Below are 16,318 nucleotides of genomic sequence, written 5' to 3'. Positions count from 1 at the left end.
TAGTAAGATTGTTCTGTAGTATACATTTACTACAACAGGGAGACAAACTAGGGCCCTGTCTACAGTACAGAGTTTTTTCAACAAAATTTGCCTCTTGTTGACAAAACAGTGGACACGTACACACTGCGAAGCGACTTTTGGCACCAAAAATGCCCTGTTTTGGTGACAAAATAAAACCACCTCGATGAGAGACATAAGGCATTTTGTGCAAAATTTTTGTTGACAAAGTGCCAGTGTAGACACCATGCTTGATTTTATTGTTTTAATTGGCCTCCAGGATGTATCCCACTATGTCCATCCTGACTGCTGTGGTCAGCAGTTTGAACTCCACTCCCCTGCAGCCAGGCAAACAACCATCTGCCTCTCCCCCTTAGAAGCCCTGGGAATTTTTGAAATTCCATTTCCTGTTTGCTCGGCGTGGAGAGGTCTCATAGCATCTTTCAAGGTGACCATGGTGGATTATCGCAGCCAACGCTCTCCTGCTTGGACCACTGCTGGATCTGGTCAGGATATGGGGAGAGGAGGCTGTGCAGTCCCAGCTGCACTTGAGCCATCGGAATTTTGATATCTATGGGCAGATTTCTCAAGGCTTGTGTGAAAAGGGCTATGATCGGGACATGCTGCAGTGCAGAGTGAAGATAAAGGAGCTGAGGCAGGCGTACCATAAGGCGAGGGAGGCAAACTGTCACTCCAGTGCTGCACCTAAGACCTGCCCATTTTGTAAGGAGCTTGATGCTATCCTTGGTGGCAACCCCACCTCCACCACCAAGAGCACCGTGGCCTGGAGGTGGTCCTGGAGATGGCGGAAAGGAGACCTAACCCGGGGGATGAAGTCATTGATGAAGAGGTGGAGTTAAACAACAATGTGGCTCTCCCAGCGGGGTCGCCCGGTGGGGCAGGCAGCCAGGAACTGTTCTCTGCTCCGGAGTGGGAGGTGGGTTCAGGGTATAGAAATGTACAAGGCTGGCTGTGTTTCTGTGTGCTGGACATATCCCCGTGTAGCTAATCAGTACGGTGGAACAGGCTGTTGATGCACGCTGAGATCTCACGGGAATCCTCCAAAGAGATCTCTAGGAAAGTTTCCTGGAGGTACTCGGCAATCGTCTGCTGAAGGTTCCTTGGCAGAGCTGCTTTGTTCCTTCCCCCATTGTAGGAAACTTTCCCATGCCATTCAGCAATCACTTGTGCAGAGACCAAAGCAGCACACAAGTGAGCAGCATAGGGACCAGGGCGGAAGCCACAAGCATGTAGTAGATGTGCCCTCACTTCCCTGCTTACCCTCAGCAGTGAGATATCTCCTACAATGACCCCCGCCTGTGGAAAAGTGTGGGAGAATTTTAGAATTTTTTCTCTAGTCGGCTGCACCGCAACCCTCTTTTCCCCATGTAGCGCCTCTCCCCGCCCCAGCCAACACTCACCATGCTTTGGGTGTTTGTCAAGATGTGTGCTTGCCAAAGGCCAGTGAGAGAGTAAGTGATTGTTATGTTACCAGAGGTGTATTTTACTTAAATGTTTCAATGTTGCGCGTGAATCATGCTCCTGTGCATTGTTCCTTGTTCTTTGGCAGATGTGGCCTTGAGGAACACTCCCCCGCCACACACACTTACATTAACACAGCCCCAACAGTCAATTTCCCAACTCCAAATTGATTTGCAACCGACCAGTAGCAGTCTGGAGTTGCCAGCTTCCACACAGTGATTGCCACACACTTCTCTACCGATAGGGCAGCTCTCATTCTGGGGTCTTTGCGCCGCAGTGCTGGGGCGAGCTCCCCACACCGTTCCAGGAGGGTGGCTTTCCGCAGTCGAAAATTCTGTAGCCACTGCTCGTCATCCCACACCTGCATGACGATATGATCCCACCATTCAGTGCTTGTTTCTTGAGCCCAAAAACGATAGTCCACCATCTGCAGCTGTTCCGTGAATGTCAAAAGCAATCTGAAGTTGCTCCTATCCATATCACACAGCATGTCAGGCAACTGGGAGTCTTCTTCAGTTAGGAACTTTGATTAACTGCACTACCATCTGCAATGTCTTCATGACAGTTACCAGAGCATAGGAGAGTAGAGCGGGATCCATCCCTTCTCACAAAGATACCGGGGTGCACAGCAAACAAAGGCCATTGGAAAATGCAGCAAAAGAAAACCGGAAGCCCATGGAATGTGGTGACAGAAAGCAATGGATTGTGGGACATTGAGCCCGGTCCCAAGATGCGTCGCGATCCGCTCCACCTTCTCACAACATCTAGAAGCAGAAGGTGTCAAGCTGGACTGTGGGATAGGTACCCACAGTGCACTGCTCACACTGTCGATGCTAGTGGCCCAAGTGTGGACATGCTCTGCTGACAGAGGGACTGAGTGTGAACATGCAATACCAATTTTTATTATAGTGCTTTTTGAGTGTTGACGTAACTTTTGTTGAAAAAACTCTGTAGTGTAGACAAGGCATAGGTGTCCTAACTGGCCTCCTTTGTCACTGGATTCTATGGAAGGAAGTTTGTTAATCATCTGTGTTTTAATCTACCTTCCTTTGATTGTTGGATCATTGCAGGGGGATGAGATCTCCAAACTGATTTTGGGGATGGAGCTGAATTTTTGGTCCTTTCATGGCACCATTTTTTTCCCCAGCTATAGATCGGTTTAGTGTTTGCCATTGGCCTCTACTTCCTTATTTTAAAAGAGACTGAGGTTACTGGCAAGGAGGCAAGCAAGCAAGAAAAAAAAAGCTCTCCTTGGACCTAACAACCAGCTTACTGGGAAACAGCATAGCATGGGGATGAGGCTATTTTAAAGTTATCCCCCAGTTGAGCAGAAAGATAATATTTTCCCTGCTAAATTAAGATTGACTTCCAGGGCACCAGTCTAATTTCTGAATTGGGCTCATATTCAGTTTTAGATTATTCATTTGATGATTTTCATTAATATATCTCAGTCCCTACCATAGTTGAATAAAGTGAATACTTTGTAATAATCTATTCCTACCTCTGTTCATTATAAATAACTATTGAAAATTTTTGTTTGTTTCTCTTTAGATATTACTACATTAATAGCAAACAATGTCTATGACGCAGCATATCCTCTTCATGATGTACGTATACACAATTTAAAATTTAGTTCTCTAACATCAGTGTTAAAAGCTTCAGAGCCACTAATTATGTCTGTGAGAATACAAAATATCTACCAGCATATTTGTTGAATCATCATAGTAATAGAAAGTCTTAAATGAAATCTATTCAGGCTGCAATTGAACAGTAAAAACAAAATCAGTGTGCAAAACAGCTGAGCAAAAGCATGACACTATAATACTTTTTCTTTTATTACACTTACCATTTTGATTTGTTTTTGTAGGGTGAATACGAAGGCCAAAATGATGACAGGAATGAAAGAAAGGTAAAATACTCTACATTATAAATACATTTTTGTGCTGTATTTGCGTACTTTGAACTAGAGCTGGATGAATACTCCAAGAAAGCAGTTGCAAATGTTCATTTGAATAAAAACTTCTACAAATTCATTTCATTGGTATTTGTGAGCCTTTTAATTCATTTCCCCTGAACTTTCTTTCATGTGATTGGTGGTTTATTCACAAGAATGTTCACATAAAGTTTTTGGCAATATTTGGGTGAATTTAGTTTGATGCGGCCATCTTGAAATTCCTTGAATTTCCCTCTTCCTGTTTAAAAAAGGTCTAGTCAGCCAACCAGGATGCAAAATCATTGCCATGTGACATAGATAATGAATCTCACACCACAAACAGATGATGATTATATAGATGAATAATCGAACCTATAGTGTTTAACTTTTGTATAAATTTAGAATAACAAGTACATTTGTAAAAAAAATTAATTTGTTTGCAGATAATTTGAACAGAAAAAAGGCTCCACCTGTCAAATTACTTATTCCAATTATTTCAGTCACTCTACACATGATGAATTGATAACTATAAGAAACTGAATCTACTCATACTATTGTTTTAAATGTAGGTGCTAGCTGTTAGAAATGAGCTAAAACATTTAAATACTAGAATCAGTTAGGTTCCAGTTTTTGCTTAGTGTGTGCTCATTTCCCTCCATCCCTCTTTAATGCTTGTATTGAAGCATCTTTACTAATAAGAAAAAGTAATAGGAAATGGGGAGAGGGACAGGGAGAGACAGACAAGGTACCTTTAATAATAGAAAGCCTAAAATGTGATTTCATTCCTTACACGCATATTCTTGGTTACTAATACACAATTTCATAAATGTTTTTCATCCTGTGGTTTTTCATACTGCCGTATGACTTCTGTTGCATGAAGGAAGCATTAAAAATACCATTCATTTTCCAAAAACCTTAACAATGTTCCTATAGCTTTCAGAAGTTTACTTACCAAGTAATCCACTTCTTGTGGTTATGAATGCATTTGAAACTAAGCTTGAGTACAAATTTTCAGTCTGTTATCCCTGTGCTGTCAAGGCTGTGGCACTGAAGAGTTGAAAAACTTGATTTTCCTGGGCAGCTGTTTGTAATGTGAGCCACTAGATGTCTCTGACTACCAAAAGGAGTCTGCCAGACAACTCTCCAATACCAAATTCTACAGGCCACTTTCCTCAGATCCCACTGAGGAATACACTAAGAAACTGCACTATCTACTCAGGACACTCCCTACACTAACACAGGAACAAATCAACATACCCTTAGAGCCCCGACTGGGGTTATTCTGTCTACTACCCAAGATCCACAAAATCCAGAAATCTGGGACACCTCATCATCTCAGGCATTGGCACTCTCACTGAAGGACTGTCCGGATATGTGGACTCTCTACTCAGACCCTATGCCACCAGCACTCCCAGCTATTTCCGTGACACCACTGATTTCCTGAGAAAACTACAGTGCATTGGTGATCTTCCAGAAAACACCATCCTAGCCACCATGGATGTAGAGGCTCTCTACACAAACATCCCACACACAGATGGAATACAAGTGTCAGGAACAGTATCCCTGATGATGCCACAGCACAACTGGTTGCTGAGCTCTGTGACTTTATCCTCATGCACAGTTATTTCAAATTTGGTGACAATATATACCTCCAGACCAGTGGCACCGCTATGGGCACCTGCATAGCCTCACAATATGCCAACATTTTTATGGCTGATCTGGAACAACGCTTCCTCAGCTCTCGTCCACTCACGCCCCTTCTCTACCTATGCTACATTGATGACATCTTCATCATCTGGACCCATGGAAAAGAAACCCTGGAAGAATTCCACCACAATTTCAACAGCTTCCACCCCACCATCAACCTCAGCCTGGACCAATCTACATGGGAGGTCCACTTCCTAGACACCATGGTACAAATAAGAGACGGTCACGTTAACACCACCCTATACCAAAAACTCACTGACCGCTATGCCTACCTTCATGCCTACAGCTTCCATCCTGGACACTCCACACGATCCATTGTCTGCAGCCAAGCGCTGAGGTACAACCGCATTTGCTCCAACCCCTCAGACAGAGACCAACACCTACAAGATCTTCACCAAGCATTCTCAAAACTATGATACCCGCACGAGGAAATAAGGAAAAAGAACAACAGAACTAGACTTGTACCAGAATCCTCCTGCTGCAAGAGAAGCCCAAGAAAGAAATCAACAGAACTCCACGGGCCATCACATACAGTCTTCAGCTAAAACCTCTCCAACACATCATCGGTGATCTACAACCCATCCTGGACAATGATCCCTCACTTTCACGGGCCTTGGGTGGCAGGCCAGTCCTCGCCCACATACAGCCCACCAACCTGAAGCATATTCTCACCAGCAACGACGCACCGCACCATAGTAACTCTAACTGAGGAACCAATCCATGCAACAAACCTCGATGCCAACTCTGCCAACATATCTATACCAGCGACACCATCACAGGACCTAACCAGATCAGCCACACCATCACCAGTTCATTCACCTGCACATCCACCAATGTAATATATGCCATCATGTGCCAGCAATGCCCTTCTGCTATGTACATTGGCCAAACTGGACAGTCCCTACGTAAAGGAATAAATGGACACAAATTAGATATTTGGAACGGCAATATACAAAAACCTGTAGGAGAACACTTCAACCTCCCTGGACACACAACAGCAGATTTAAAGGTAGCCATCCTGCAGTAAAAAAACTTCAGGACCAGACTTCAAAGAGAAACTGCTGAGCTTCAGTTCATTTGCAAATTTGACACCATCAGCTCAGGATTAAGCAAAGACTGTGAATGGCTAGACAACTACAAAAGCAGTTTCTCCTCCCTTGGTGTTCACGCCTCAACACTAGAAGAGGGCCTCATCCTCTCTGATTGAACTAACCTCGTTATCCTTCACTTGATTCTTGCTTGCATATTTATACCTGCCTCTGGAAATTTCCACTACATGCATCTGACGAAGTGGGTATTCACCCACAAAAGCTTATGCTCCAATATGTCTATTAGTCTATAAGGTGCCACAGGACTCTGCCGCTTTTACAGATCCAGACTAACACGGCTACTCCTCTGATAGATGTCTCTGTGTGCTGTGTACAGTTTCATTCAGCGTATGGTCCTTGGTAAACAAAGGAGAGAAAAAAGAAAAGGAGTACTTGTGGCACCTTAGAGACTAACCAATTTATTTGAGCATGAGCTTTTGTGAGCTACAGCTCACTTCATCGGATGCAAAGGAGAGAAAGTTGGGAGTCAAACCAGTGTAGAAGCCTGTTTGTTTGTGTCTCTTATTTACAATCTATAATTTATAATCTTTTATAACTACTTCTTGTTCAAGAACCAGTGATTCTCTATATCATCACATTGTCTATGCTGCACGTACAGTAGCCCCTTCTGGCTAAGTGAATGGAGTATCATTGCTATCCGCTCCAAAGGCAGTTGCAGAGTTTACCCACTTAAAAACTAGACAAAGCTGCCAGCTACAAGAAGAATGCTAAAATAGCAGTTAGGCTACGAGGACAAATTGGATAATGTGGTGAAGGGGAAAAGAGGGTCTAAAAGTATAAACGTCTGGAAAAATAGTCCTCCTTTAAGTTGCATTTTGTGCTGCTTGCTTTTTACCCTGCCTATTAGGCCCTGTTATGAAGTGTTAAGTATTAAAAACATAAAAGGTTCTTTCCAGAAATACTGCATTGATTATTCACATATGTCTTCTGCTGTGTAGCCATATAATCTGCTGTAGTATTTCTATGTATAACATCATCTGTTTTCTATCTGAATCTAATAGTCTCAGTGTTTAATTTCCTGAAAAGCACTGATCAGATTTAAAAGGAAGGGGGACATTTTTGAGCTATTTTCTGTCCCTTATTTTGTCCCCTTTAAGTTATATGCTGCTTCCATTTGATTGCCTGTAGAATAACCCCCCAAAATGGTGAACTGAGCTTGTCTGAGGTATTTTTCCTTATACGGCAAGTCATAGTAATTAAGATTTATGTAGCAGCTCATAAAGTAAAAGGTTAATCCTAATTAACCCTCTTCGGGATCTCGATGGGGAAAATGCCCTGTGAAACAATGCTTTTGTGACTGCCTGTTGAGAACCAGAAAACTGCATTTGGTGCAGCACACACTCTGCCGAAGACTACTCGTAAGAGCAAAGGCATTTCCCGGTTTCAGTGAAGTGCCTGCTTAAGGGGAAATATGTGTAAAGAAACTACTGCAAAGCAGCACTGTAGTAGCTTGCCTTAAGGGGTAGGATCAGTGGTCTGATCTTTTTTAAAGCTCCTACCCGTTGGTACCAGTAGCCTCTTCATTGCCAGCACTATTATTTTATGCTAAGAAATGTCACCTCTCATTTACAAGGAGTTGCAAAGTCTATCTGGGAAATATAGTTCATCCAACATAACATCCATAGGATATTAGAAATGCGTTGAAAGGTGTTATGATTTCCCTGTGTAAAATACCACTGTTAACTGGAACTGTGGAAATACAAGTAAAACATGATGTCACAAAGCTCTATGGGGACTCCCATAATTTTTGTACAGCCAGACATAAGTATTTCAGATTAAACTGAGTTTTGTAACATTTCAATCTTAACAATTTTACCTGCATTGGTGGGGCAGTCCTGCAATTTCATAGCTTTTAAGACATTTATGATAATCTAATCTGAGTTCTTGGCATAGCTTGTGGTTGAATTAGATCATACTTTTTTTTGAAAGACATCCATTATTTGTTTATATTTTAAAATCTGTTCTCTGTGGCACTGTTTAAATACTACTTGGGTTTGATTTAGGGTTCTTCTGACTAATTCAGTGAATGTGCTTATAGGCTGGATAGTTTACAAAATCAATGAACTTTAAATGAATATTGTGGAATGTTTTCCAGGAATGGATCTTGAATTGGTAATGTGAGTTTTCCAATTGAAAACATGAGTATGGGATCAGTAGTATAAGATGCTGATCACCTTCAGCTCCCATTGAAGCCAATAAGAGCTGAAAGTACAGCTGCAAAAATAACTGGTTTATCCAATTCTTTGATAAGTTTGAAAAGTGGGAAAAATTGTTTCTGAGTTGGAGGGAAAACGGATTTTTTTGGAAATATTTGGACATTTGTAAAGTAAAAAATGTTTTGTGTTGAATAAAAATAGCTTGGTTTCATTTGAAGCATTTAAAAAAAAAAATTTAAAATAAAAGGAATTTCAAACCCAAAAGTTGTTTTGAACAGAAAAACAAAATGTTTTGATTTTTTTGGAGTTTTTTCTGTACGAACAATTTGGCAAAACTGGACATAAATTTGCAAAAAGTTTTGGTGTTACCAAATCTGCATTTTTTTCCCAAAATAAAGTTTTAGTTGAAGAATTTCACCCATCTCTCATTGAGATTACTCCTTACCCTTTGGAAGTGCTAAGCGCTATGTAGGATTGTGCTCTATAAGAGTAATAGTCACCTACTGCTAGATCCCACACATTGAAATCCATTCCTAATGTCCTACAAATCTGAGAACAGAAACATATTGAGCCAGATCCTCAGCTGGTGTACATTGGGGTAACTCCATTTACTTCAAGGGGAGCATGCCATTACAACTGCTGATGGACTGTACTCACCCACATTTCAGGATATGGTTCTTAATTAATCAGTTCCCCTATTATTTGTTTGAGTCTCATAAAGTAACTGGAAAATATGATGATTAGAAAAAAAAAAGCAGGCAGTTAAAGTATCTGAACCTACTTTGAACTCATTTCTTTAAACTGATCAGATTTCAAATTGATGGTGTCTCTTTTAATTCAGCAAATGTAAAGAATTGCATGCTTTTGGTTTATTTAAAAAAAATGTACTTGTTTTGTGCTCCTAACAGCACAAAATGATGGAAGTTACAAACTTAAAACCTGATATGTTGCTAGTTCTCAAAGAGACTAGTTGATAGATCAAACTATTGGTAAGTAATTAAAAAGTTACAAAGGTTTAAAGTTATTGGGCTAGATAGAGTTCCAGTTCTTGTAAATTGACATAACTCCATTGTTCAATAATTTACCATTAAATGTATTATTAATACACTTGCTATAGATGTGCATGCTGCTTTACAGACAGGCCAACATTTTTCAGCACAAACGAATTAACAATCTCATCCTGGAACTAGAGCATCAAAGGTATATGCCTATAACTATGAGAAGCCTCACTGAAGTCACTGCAGAGGCGCAGGCTTCCAAGCTAGTAGAAGTAGAGCTGGTCAGAACATGAGGTTTTGTCCCCATGTGGAATTTTGACTTTTTTGATGAAAAATCAAACTCCCAAACTTATCCCGGCAAAAACTGAAAATATTAAGTGGAATGCCTCTCTGATACTTCGTGGGAGTTATAGTTCAGTTGCCTCATGCCCCCATTTTCCTCTGTGGGTCAGGTCCTCTGGTCGGACTGCATCTCCAGTGCTGCATCACCCTGTTCACGTCTTGCTGAACTGCTTCAGTGCATCATGGAAATACCACAGCCACTGTACTTCCTGGGAAATATCCTGTTGGATAGCCCAGCCTATAGAAGAGAAAGGGAACATGAGGCATCTGAACTACTACACCACTCAGAAGGCACCACGGCAGTCCTGAGAAATGAAATTTTTCAGATTTTGGCTGAAAACTAAAAACTTTTTTTAAAAAAGTTGAAATTTTTCATGGAAAGCAGACATGTTGCAAAATATTTCCTTTAGTTGAAAACCTAATTTTCTGTCAAGAAACAAACAGTTTTGATTGCCATACTAGTAGCCCACCTAGTTCAGAATCCTGCTCTCTGAGAGTGGCCAGGACCAGATATTTTAGACGTAGTTGGAAGAACCTGTTTTTGTGGACAATTATGGAACAATATTTTGGGGGAATATTTCTTCCTTAATCCATCAGGGAGTCTTTGGCCTGTGCTCATATCGTTAATTTTTAAAAAAAGAAATCCTATGTAACTGTGGGCATTCCCTTTACTCATATAACTGTCTAATCCTTTTTTGAATCCTACTTAACTCGTAGCCTCAATGATTTCTTGCTGCAGTGACTTCCACTTTTTATGCAGTGTGTAAAAAAATATATTTTTCTTATTAGTTGTAAATTGTTGCTTTAAAGCTTCCTGGACTGTCCTTTTGTTTACATATCATGAGAGAGGATAAACAGGATTTATCTTCTCCATAAAATAATTTTGCATAACTGTGTTGCCATATATTTCTGGACTCCTTCTATTTCTGCTATTAAAAAAAAAGTGACCACAATTAAACACAATCTTTCAGGTGATATATTGGATAAAAATAATACTGAAAACACTATGCTACCAATATATCACCTGAAAGACTATTAACTTTTTACTAAGTTGATCATTGACCATTTAGTCTCGCCCCATGTCCTCTGCCCTATAGCTGGTTTCTAATCTACGGCAGAACTTTGTTTTCCACACCATAACTTCTTAGGGTATGTCTGCATGATGGTTGCTACAGCAACATAGCTATGGTGCTATGTCACAGTAGCTTCATAGCATAGATACTTCCTACACTGATGGAGGAGTTTGTTTGTCGATGTAAGTAATCCACTTCTCTGAGAAGTGATAGCTAGGTTAATGGAAGAATTCTTCTGTTGACCTTGCTGCATGTGCCCCAGGGTTAGTTTAACCTAACTACGGTGTTTAGAGCTCAACATTTTTCACTGCGTGATGTAGCTAGGTCAACCTCAGTTTGAGGTAACGCCCAGGCCTTAGTGTCCTTAATAGCTTCTTGTGAGGAACTTTGACAAAGGATTTTTGAAAGGTCATCTGGATATTATCCTCAAAGCACTCTAAGGTGCCACAAGTACTCCTTTTCTTTTTGCAAAGACAGACTAACACGGCTGTTACTCTGAAACCTCTCTCCCTGAATTTCTCTTCCCTTGTGGTCTGATTTTTATCCCTTAGGAGCCTCTGGTGAAGCCTGAATTCTTCCCCTCTCTCTCACAGAGAGAGGAGTTGCTACATGTGATCTTTGAGTGGCAGCCTCAGAGGTAGAGGAGAAGGGGAGGCAGTTGCTCTCTCAGCTGTATGTTCCACCTTCCTGCTAGCTCCTTTTCCTGTCTCACCAGTCCACTCCTCAGCACGTAATTCACTCCACTTTACCCATTTAGAATTTACTTTGGCAATCACTTCACCTCTGACCTAGAAACGTTGGGCCATACGTACCTCTGGTGTAATCCCACTGACGTCAGTTGAATTACATCAGGGAAGAATTTGCCCCATGATACATAAGCAGCATTTTCTCGAGTCTTTTTCACAGCTTTCCATGAGTCATCAGCAGGATTTCAGATTTTTTTTTTAAACTCTTTCATATATCATTATTGTTGAGTACATTAATTTTGTGTGGGTGTGTGTGGATGTGGACGTGTGCATGCATACCACAGCCTGGCATTGAATAGCTGGTTCAACTCTGATACCTATGGCCTACAAATATGCTCATCAAGTGGAATTTAAATGAAGAATGCTCTCTTTTTAGCATAAAGCTGGAAGTATATTTTAAACTCCTTTTTTGTGGAAATAATATAATAATGTGCAGTTAGATATATCATCTACAGCGGCATCTTCATGTTTCTATCCTCTGCAAAAGAAATTTCTGGCATAACATCCAGCTGCTGTCTATTTCCTTAAATATATGCTTTACTGAAAACCATGAATCTCATGGCCAAGGAACTCTGAAAATCCAGACCTCTTGTTATCATTTCATTTTACCCCTCCTTCAGTAAATGATAGGCTCCTGTTGCTGCCGAAATAGTGAACCTGCTGTTCTTCAGCCAATGAAAGCAACTTGTGTCTAGAATCCATGGCATGCAATGACACTCCAGCCCAGTGTGGAGCTGTGTCACCATCTGCCCTGCAACTTGGGGTATCTTACAATGCTTTGCTGCTGTGGCTCCCAACTTGGGCTCCTCACAAATAGCATTCAGGTCTCACCCTGGGTGTCTGTGCATGCCCACAGCCCTGATCCAGCAACTCGGACCCCAGAAGTCTGTTAGCAAACACCAGCCACATTCTAGTGTCCAGCAGCCTTGGTTAACACATGACAGGTGACCCCAACACATTCCCAGTCCTGGATTTTTCCCCAGAAAAGCGTGTTCTGCGCTGTCTAGCTCTCCCCTGAACAGTCCAGATATACTATGCCTGTTGCCTCTCTAAGGGGATCAAGATACAACAGCTTTCCACCTTAGATGGAGTTACCCAAACCATTCACAGCACTGGTTTAGTTTTGATTAAAGAATAAAATACATTTATTTAACTAAAAGGAGGTAGGTTTTAAGTGAGTACAAATAATGAGGCATTAAAGTCAAAAATAGTTACAAGAAAAATAAAGATAAAACGCTTCCTAGTACTAAATTTAGTAGACTTGGTTCAAGGTGAAATTCTTACCACAGGTTTTCAGTATATTGCTGACCATGCTCTTGGGCCAGGATCTGCTCCCAAGATCCAACGGCTGTTTCTTTTATTGTCTTAGGTAAAAAGAGAGAGATGGCTGGTGAGAGAGATCTTAGGGTGTTTTTGCCCCTCACTTCTATAGTTAAGTCATCCTTAAAAAAGCATTTTCCTGAGTATGACACTTAGTTAAAGTTCTTTTTAGCTGAGAGCAGGACACATAGAGTCTAGTAGGGAAGAGGTTTTATGCTGTTCTTTTCTAAGATGCAGATCTGTTTGTTCCTGTTCCCCTTCCTTGCCAAAGAATGGCCACTTGATAGGTGATGGCCCATCAGCTTTGATGACACCTCCATAGAAACATCAACTTTCCTTTGTCTTGGAGAAACAGGTTTACCCACTTCCCAGACTTGTCTGGAAAACACACTTCAGTCATGTTTTCAGCCTATGTCCATAACTTTACATATAATGTTGCTACATACATTTCACCATGATATTATTGACCAGCAAGTTATTGGTTTTCAAATGATACCGTACAAGGAATATTTTATTGAGAGATTATTACAATGGTTTGTAAAGTGTGAATACAGGGATTAATTACATTACACATGCCTCCAAGGAGGACCTCTACAAAACTGAAGTTCATGCCTCCTGTGACTACAGTATTTTATAGGAATAGTCCCAAATGCTGTATTTATTTTGAGGTTTTAAAATACCATTCAGGGCTTTGCAAGCTCTGGTAATCTTCCCTCTGCCTGCTTCAAAGGAGGGATTTGAATCCACATCTCCTACCTCCCTAGTGAGTGCCTTGATAAGCAGGCTATAGAGTCATTCTCACTCTCTCTTTGGCTCAGTGAGTATTTAAGTATTTATACAAAGTTTGATTAGGGCATGTGTCTGGTAAGGGGTGAGATCTGAGTTCAAGTCTATGCTCTCCTGAACGTTTAAGTAATTTAGACCAAGTGGAGCAATGTTCTACAGGGCAGACTGAGAGCATTCTGCCCCCAGAATAGCCTATAGCTTGGTGATTAGGATGCTCACTGGGGATGGGGGAGATCTGATTCAAACCTGGGTCTCCCATATCCCAGGCAAGTACCCTAATCACTGGGCTAAAGGCTATAAAGGGAGGAACAGACACACAGAGTTTGGTGGCCTGGAAGAAGTTTTTCCCAGATGAAACTAATTGGGTCAAATTTGCAAACAGTTTTGGGTTGACCAAAACTGCATTTTTTGGCAAATTAACTATTCATCCAAAATTTTTGCCCAGCTCCACTGGTGTAGTAAATGCAGTATGACATAATGCAATGGGCAAAAGTGCGGGGAGGGGGAGAGGTAATATTATGTATAACTATTACTCTCCCTCTTCCCTGTACTTTGGCTTAAATCTCTCTTAGGCACAGGCCAGCAGGGTGTTAAAAAGATTTAAATCTTAGCGCAAGAATCCAAAATGCAACTGTTAATAAGAATACTCAGCTTCAAAAAGCAAAGCAGTTTCTTAATAAACAAAACAAATATTTAATACACATAAACATTACAAATAATATTTAGCATGCTTCTGAATAAATGTTTAAACTAAAGCCAGTAAGCCTATTGTTGTTCTTCTTTATCCAGGCTTCCCCACTTTGCTGCTGTTACGTGTATTACATAGGTTAATATTTTTAGGCTAAGAAAGATTAGATTTTGTAACTAAATGTCAGTAAATCTCAATTTCACATGTAAACCAACGAAAAAATATTTCCTTTGATAATAAACAAAATTGACAGATAGGCACAGTAAGAAAAATTCTGCTTGAGAACCTACTGGAGTTTGATTTAAGGATATTTATTTTGTATATTTTAACCTGTGATATTGACAGTTTCTGTTTTAATAGTTATAAACCTTTAACTTTTTGAATCTCAATGTCCATTGTTATTACAGCCTGGCACCCCTCATAATTTATCCCAACAGTGAAAAATTTAAATAGATAAAAATAAAAAAAATGTTTAAAATTAAACATCGATAGTATCTGTTGAAATTATAAAATAAATGTAGAGATCAAACTCTGATAAGCCTACACATATTTCAGTGAAAGATTTCAACAAGACACACATACAGATACATTCCTCTCTGATCTTCTTGTGAAGACAATTTCTCAGATTCTAGAGTGTGGCCTCAAAAGGTTCACTTGGATTCTCCAGCGTCTGAGGAGAATGTCGCCTCTCAGTTTCCCTCCAACCCTTTCAGAATCTTCTCAGCGAAATGAGAACGATCATCCCAGACAAAAGCAATTATAATGCCCAAGCCAATAGGTGACTGTCTCCTCAGCTTCCAACAAGCGCAGGCATCCGCACTCCCCAGACACAAATTGGTACAAGTATTAGGACACATCCTTCACAGCACACACCTCTCTTGGTCATGCATCAATCGCTTGTGGAGGTCAGAGGGCTGTCTCCAACTACCTCATTTCTAACTTTTCACTCCCTGAGTTCTGATGAGCTCTCAGCTTTCAGATCGTGAGGGTTTGGAACCTGTAAAACTGCTTATCTTCAATGGAAACATTCTGTGCAGCTTCAGAGATGGTTACTGAGCATATCCAATAACTACCACATCCCTCTTCTAGATGCATCTGTGCTCTTCTAAGTTGGGCTGCCATGCAGAAGGTTCAGTTCAAATCCATGTCTCCTCCCCACGGCTTCTTTTCCTTTGAACTTAAAAAATCAAATGCCGCAGTGTGAACATTGCAATAACATTCACCATATAGTTTTTTCTAAAGAAACAGGTAGGATGGCATTTTCCAAAGCTCTCAAAGTGGGCCTAACTCTATTCATAGTGAAGTCAAATGGGGGTGGGAGGGTGGGTAATATGATTGGTTTCACTGGGAGCAGGATTAGATAAATACTGAGTGCTTTTGAAAATCCCATTGATAATAATTAGGGCCCAATCCTACTCATTTGACTTCAATGGGAGTTGGAGCCAGCCCCTATTTTAAAATTTCTGATGATTTCTTTGCTCCTGCTTTTAGTTACTTTATGTGAACTTTGCTCAGATGTGTGAACTACTGAATAAAGGATCGTTGTCAAGCACATGAGATGCTTTTCCGTAGCCTGAGATCCAGGAACACCAAGTGATAATGGAATCCTGATGCAAAAATTTTTAGCATAGTAATTGTAACCGTATAAAACTGATCAGATAGGTACAATAGTTCAAGTTCACATTAAAAAAAACTTGCAAACAGTTGTTTTAAGTTAATTTTCTGTGTTTCTTTTAATTTAGTTGCTGTATCGAGAATGGGCAAGATATGGAGCATTTTACAAGTATCAGCCTATTGACCTCATAAGGTAATAGCTTTGATGAAAATAATGTGGGGGCAGATTCTCAACTGGCAGAAATCAGCGTGGTTCCATTGATTTGCACCAGCTAAGGATTCTGGTCCTTTGTTTGCTATTCTCAGGAATGGCAATAAATTATCTTAATGCTTAGTATCCTTTTCTCTTAGATCTAGTAATAATGTA

General features: G+C 40.6%; 1 protein-coding gene across 1 annotated transcript in view; it reads left to right on the top strand.

Moving 5' to 3' along the window:
• Nucleotides 1-16,318, top strand: part of ANO2 (anoctamin 2) — a 272,975-nt gene that overhangs the window by 86,892 nt on the left and 169,765 nt on the right. Inside the window, exons 8-10 of the mRNA XM_077807418.1 lie at nucleotides 3,031-3,086; nucleotides 3,347-3,388; nucleotides 16,080-16,144. Of these exons, the coding sequence (XP_077663544.1) occupies nucleotides 3,031-3,086; nucleotides 3,347-3,388; nucleotides 16,080-16,144 (163 nt within the window). The remainder of the gene's footprint in view (nucleotides 1-3,030; nucleotides 3,087-3,346; nucleotides 3,389-16,079; nucleotides 16,145-16,318) is intronic.

The sequence above is a fragment of the Eretmochelys imbricata genome, chromosome 1 (assembly GCF_965152235.1).
Source record: "Eretmochelys imbricata isolate rEreImb1 chromosome 1, rEreImb1.hap1, whole genome shotgun sequence".
NCBI lineage: Eukaryota > Metazoa > Chordata > Testudines > Cheloniidae > Eretmochelys > Eretmochelys imbricata.
This window is presented reverse-complemented; position numbering and strand designations above follow the sequence as displayed.